The sequence below is a fragment of the Hemibagrus wyckioides genome, linkage group LG14, assembly GCF_019097595.1.
Source record: "Hemibagrus wyckioides isolate EC202008001 linkage group LG14, SWU_Hwy_1.0, whole genome shotgun sequence".
Taxonomy (NCBI): domain Eukaryota; kingdom Metazoa; phylum Chordata; class Actinopteri; order Siluriformes; family Bagridae; genus Hemibagrus; species Hemibagrus wyckioides.
In genome coordinates, this window is record NC_080723.1 from 15,399,892 (window position 1) to 15,406,378 (window position 6,487).

At 39.5% G+C, this 6,487-nt stretch overlaps 1 protein-coding gene across 1 annotated transcript in view; it reads left to right on the plus strand.

The window, feature by feature from the left end:
- Positions 1-6,487, plus strand: part of LOC131364958 (dedicator of cytokinesis protein 2) — a 115,154-nt gene that overhangs the window by 54,511 nt on the left and 54,156 nt on the right. Inside the window, exon 26 of the mRNA XM_058408462.1 lies at positions 6,271-6,366. Within this exon, the coding sequence (XP_058264445.1) occupies positions 6,271-6,366 (96 nt within the window). The remainder of the gene's footprint in view (positions 1-6,270; positions 6,367-6,487) is intronic.

The window sequence follows — 6,487 nt, forward strand, 5'->3', positions numbered from 1 at the left end:
TTTCTGATCTAAACTCTGATTTGCGTCTGGAAATGAAAGATATTCACGTTATCACTATGTACATTTAAACTGTCCTGAAGGGCAGTTACTGGTTTGTGTGAATATCAGACAGCAGATGTTGCCTGGTGTGCACACTTGCTAGGCTCTCACTAATTGTTGTCATTTCTGAACACTGCAATCTTTTGACCAATCACAGAGCAGAGGAGCTCATATCTCACCCTGTGCTTCTGTGCCAAACAAATCACATACTCACCTTCTGGAGTGGATGACATACTTTCTCCTGGCTGTGTGTGTGTGTGTGTGTGTGTGTGCGCGCACACACATCCACCTCCCACAGTCCCTTAATGACTTCTTGTCTGTTGTCTGTCTACTTATCTTAAAGAAGCAGACAGATGATGTCTAACTATTGTCACCTCAGTCTCATCTTCTCACAAAGAGGGAGTGAGTATAAATGTCAGAGAGAATGAAGAACAAAGAGAAATCACGACCCACGAACAGATTAAAAAACAAGGCGGGAAACAAAGGATAAGGGAAAGATGAGACAGAATTATGTAAAAGCAACATGGGAAATTCTCTACATTAAAGAAGTGGTTAGTAATTTTTTTTTAAATCAATAACTATAATACCTATAATAAAACTGCAGCGTCAGTGATTCCTTTGTCTGAAAAGTAACTGCACATTTCTACTGTATTAATGCATGCTGGATAAAATTCTTTATTTCAGATATCTGTTTATAGTTTTCTGTCCCAGAAATGAACTTCAACCCAAGTTGGAAGAGAACTGCTTACCCCTGCCTTTTTTCCTTGTAAGGCAGCATGTAATGCATGCATAGATTTACACTACCAGTCAAAAGTTTGGACACTAATTCCATGGTCTTTCCTGATGTTTATTTCTCTGTACATTGTAAAACAATGTTGAAGGTGGCCGAAATACACAATAATCTCGTTTGAACAGTTGATATTGAGATACACTATATTGCCAAAAGTATTCGCTCACCCATCCAAATAATCAGAATCAGGTCTTCCAATCACTTCCATGGCCACAGGTGTATAAAATCAAGCACCTAGGCATGCAGACTGTTTTTACAAACACTTGTGAAAGAATGGGTCGCTCTCAGGAGCTCAGTGAATTCCAGCGTGGAACTGTGATAGGATGCCACCTGTGCAACAAATCCAGTCGTGAAATTTCCTCGCTCCTAAATATTCCACAGTCAACTGTCAGCTGTATTATAAGAACGTGGAAGTGTTTGGGAACGACAGCAACACAGCCACGAAGTGGTAGGCCACGTAAACTGACGGAGCGGGGTCAGCGGATGCTGAGGCGCATAGTGCGAAGAGGTTGCCAACTTTCTGCAGAGTCAATCGCTACAGACCTCCAAACTTCATGTGGCCTTCAGATTAGCTCAAGAACAGTGCACAGAGAGCTTCATGGAATGGGTTTCCATGGCCGAGCAGCTGCATCCAAGCCATACATCACCAAGTGTAATGCAAAGCGTCGGATGCAGTGGTGTAAAGCACGCCGCCACTGGACTCTAGAGCAGCGGAGACGCGTTCTCTGGAGTGACGAATTGCGCTTCTCCATCTGGCAATCTGATGGACGAGTCTGGGTTTGGCGGTTGCCAGGAGAACGGTACTTGTCTGACTGCATTGTGCCAAGTGTAAAGTTTGGTGGAGGGGGGATTATGGTGTGGGGTTGTTTTTCAGGAGCTGGGCTCGGCCCCTTAGTTCCAGTGAAAGGAACTCTGAATGCTTCAGCATACCAAGACATTTTGGACAATTCCATGCTCCCAACTTTGTGGGAACAGTTTGGAGCTGGCCCCTTCCTCTTCCAACATGACTGTGCACCAGTGCACAAAGCAAGGTCCATAAAGACATGGATGACAGAGTCTGGTGTGGATGAACTTGCCTGGCCTGCACAGAGTCCTGACCTCAACCCGATAGAACACCTTTGGGATGAATTAGAGCGGAGACTGAGACCCAGCCCTTCTCGTCCAACATCAGTGTGTGACCTCACAAATGCGCTTCTGGAAGAATGGTCAAAAATTCCCATAAACACACTCCTAAACCTTGTGGACAGCCTTCCCAGAAGAGTTGAAGCTGTTATAGCTGCAAAGGGTGGACCGACTTCATATTGAACCCTATGGATTAGGAAAGGGATGTCACTTAAGTTCATAAGCGAGTCAAGGCAGGTGAGCGAATACTTTTGGCAATATAGTGTATGTCTGCTACTGATGCTCTGTAAAGCCTTCATAACGGCTCTAATCTGAGGTGCTGTTAATTGGTGATTTCTGAGGCTGGTAACTCTAAATGAACTTCTCCTCTGCAGCAGAGGTCAGTTTTGGTCTTGCTTTACTGGGATGGTCTTCATGTGAGCCAGTTTCATCATGGTGCTTGATGGGTTTTGCAAATGCACTTGACAATACTGTTCTTGCAAGAACTATTCCAGAACACCTGACCTTCGTGTCCTAAAATAACAACTGACTGTTTTTTGTTGTCATTACATATGGATTACTGAAGTCCATGTGTGTTATTTCATAGTTTTGAAATCTCCAGTATTGTTCTAGAATGTAGAAAATAAATCCCTAAACAAAAAACATTGAATTAAAAGGTGTGTCCAAACTTTTGACTGGTAGTGTAGGTGAACTCATTTGAAAGTTTTGGCACTGTTCTTTTTTGTAATAGCAGTTTGTCAGCAAATTGTTATTTTAAGCAAATTCCCCTTCCCTGCAGAACCAATATTTCATGGGTTGGGGTCTGATCTGATCAAGCTTCTCCTATATTGATGCAGTCAAACCAAAAGTCCAGGGGCTGAAGACATTTCAGTGTGTTTCAAGAGGATAAGTGTGTTTTTCCCCCATGTTCTACAACATCTTATGGGTTAGGATTAGTTAGTATGGTGATTGTGATGCCCAAACCTAATTTAGATATTATTACTATATTCCCTTGTTGTACAGCTTCTTGGGTGTTAGGGTTAGGTTTAGGGCTAGGCTTCTAGGAGGACTTGGATGAGCTCCAACCCCTAGATTTTCGGTTCTACAATGAGGACCATCATCTTTTTAAACGTTGTAAATGAATAAGTTTTGTTATCCCGTTAATAACAGTTATTAAACTCCTTACAGCTCTGCTAATAAAATAGTATTTATCAATGAATCGCTGTATATAATGTTAACCGATTATGTAGTCTATATGCTTATTAATTATCTGCTACGTACCGATTATAATACCAGTGAACTGATAAACACGTAAACATCTCAGGAGGCCAATTATGCATTAGTGCTCTTAATTAAGCTAGTGGTCTCTTAACTAAACTAATGATCTATAGCTACATGACTGTATACACAATGTATAGACACCTGATAGTAGGACAATTTAACGTGTGCAGCTGATGGAAAATGGCCCAACAGCCCAAAGGACTGCAAGATTACAAAATGGAACAAGGACGTAGCTTTGAATCATTAGCTGAATTAACAGCTCATTAGCTTAATTAATGGTACTTATGCATAAGTACTGGTAATGGTTCATTACCATTGTGATAGCACTTTATTTTACAGTTCAATGACTACCTACTACTTAATAGGTATTTATGTGGTGATTATGGGTAATGTCTGATATGTACTTCTATGCCTTATATACTGGATACTAAAGTCCACAGTAACTTATGTGTAAACTGACAGGTTGGTGCAACTATAATTGAATGCTGAATATGAAATGAATACAAGAAATAACTTCATAAATATTTAGTACCTAACTCAAAACCCGTCTGTAAATATTGGATATGGTATCATCAATAAGCATTTACTTTTAGGGAGAAAGAAAAGGGGGAAACTTTGGCAGTTTAACAAAACTGAAAATCTCCCCATATTTATATTTAGATTTTAACTAGTTACCGTTTGTATGAACAAGTAATAGATACTTAATAAAACATACATGCATACGATAAGATATAATAAGAATCTAATTTCTCAACTCCTGGTCTCAGAATAGATCTTTAGTGCTAATGGCTGGTTTTATGAAGCTGAGAGTGACTAATCTACCCTCTCATTAATTGTTAGGACACATGCTGTCTAATGGCAGCCTGATGCAGTCATTATTGACATCATGTCCTTTTGAGCCGGGGGAGTAAGCAGTGTGTGAACATGCCACGCAATGCAATTGAGTAAAACAGTGTGTAAATAAATATATAAATATATAAATAAATAAATATTCTAGGTTAAAGTTAGAATAGATGTTAAATCTTAGCTTGGCCACCATATCAGTACATCTGATTTTGTTGTAACCTTGAAAAAGAACACTAAAGTCTATAGGGTACACTTACTCCCAGAAATTGTCTTCAGCAGGGACCAATGATTAGCGCAGACCATTTATTAATCATTGCCAAAGTTTCTTCCTCTTTTCAGAAGTATTTTACGATGGATTTCGGTAAAATCACAGATTTTCTCAATCTTAATGTTTTAATTAATTAATATTTTTTTTTTTACATTTTATTAATTTTATTTTATTTTGAATTAATTTCCAATTAATTGTCTCTAATTTATTTATTTATTATTTATTTGATTTATTTAGCAGATATTTATTTCTTCAAAATTCCTGTAAAATTTGCAAGCATTTACTTTCATTATGTTTTTTAGACTTTCACCATATTTTACTTCAACTTTGCTTGTGTGCTACATAGTATAAGCTATTACACAGTGACGTTTTCCACTCTACCCAATGCTCTGTGAGTGACATTTGAGATGCTATAATGTGATACAATTATGTATGTATAATTTTGGGCAGTTTTTTATCATTCATGGATCAACCTGATAACAAAAAAAAGAAACTCCTCCCACAAATGGATATGGAGTATACAGTGGGAAATAATCACAAGCACTCAGCTAAGACACAGATAGGGCTAGGATTTCTTCAGTGGAGAAGTCACGTGTTTTCAAAACTGTACCGAATCCTCACAGATATTAAGTGAAAATCAATAACTTTTCCTACACTGTTTACTCTTTCTCTCTTCTGAGTTTATCAGTCTTTCTCAGGAGGGTATAAGGTTTAAGATGGTGCAGGGATCTCCCAGGATGTCTGAATGCCTGCACCAGCCATCCTCTGACAGTCGTTTCAGGTCTGGTGCTTCTGTACTGCAGTGTTTAAAAGGATTTTGATGTGGTTATTGAAGTTAAGCTTGATTTTAGCTGTCTGTGCAGAGCAGACTGCATATGACAAGCCTCCAGCAAACTCCGATCCACTCACCAGGATGGAGTCACACATAGCCTCCCAGACAGCTGCTAGGACTGGATCAAACAGGTTTCATAAGAACAAAGCTACAGTCGAAAGCAGAAGGAGAAAGTGCCCGAGGCAAGGCTAATGCGTATGACTGGAACTGAGTGCTGCAGTCTAGGAAGACTCGTCATCGTTTCAAAACATGTTTACAGCTTATCAGAGAATGCTGATCATGGACGATATCATGGTGCTTTGCTCCTACACACACACACACGTCTTCCATACTTTAATCTGGGGGAAGAAATGAAGTTCTGACGACTAAAAGAAATTGTTGTAGAAGAAGAGAAACATCAACCAGCAAATCCCAAGAGAATCAAATCAGAGAGATGAGCTTAAAATGCAGAACAGGTCCCTCATCTTTTCAGTGCACTTACAGACACACCCACACTCACACACACACCCCTACACACACACTCATACCCTCTTCATTCCTTCCTGAGCCATTATGTTATCCTCTGTAATAATAGTGTTATTGAGGTCTTAATTGTAACCTTTTATGTATCTCTGAGCAGTATAAAAGAATACACTGTGTGTGTGTGTGTGTGTGTGTGGGAGGATATTGTGTTTCAGTGAAATGCTATTAAAATCAGATGTCACTTTGAAGCCATGGCCATGGATCTCGACTCCTCCTATATTTGTCTATTTTTCTGCCAGTGCAATTCATCAGGCAGAGCAAAAGGTTCTCATTTGTCAGTTCAGAGGTGTCCCTTTTTGTAGTTTGTTGTCTGAAAGACCACCCGAATCTCAGTACCACTTGAATTACTTCTTGGAAATTGCCACCTGTTTAGAAGGGTGCTTTGAAACAAGGTTGTGAAACATTTTCTTCAGTTAAGAACAAAATACAGTTATCTAGCACACTCAATAGGCAGCCTGCACAGGGCATGGTAATGCATTTTGGATCGTCCGTCAGTGCGTGGATATGTGAGTGTGTTAGTAATGTGTAATATCTTCTCTTTTTTTAATGTACTCATTATTATCTGTTTTGTACCTTTCCATTTGATTAAAGGGGGACACGTTTCAGCACATTCAGGACATTGTGACGTCTCTGCTGAGGACGATAAACCGCACAGTCATCATCATGGGCCGAGAGCACGCCCTCATTGTGAGTCTGCCATGCTTGTTGGCCATTCCTTTTCATCTTATATCCTTTTTTTCCTGATGTGCTGCATTTTTATACTGCTTTGTAGACTCAGGAAAAATCAAATTAGAGCCATTTATCACAA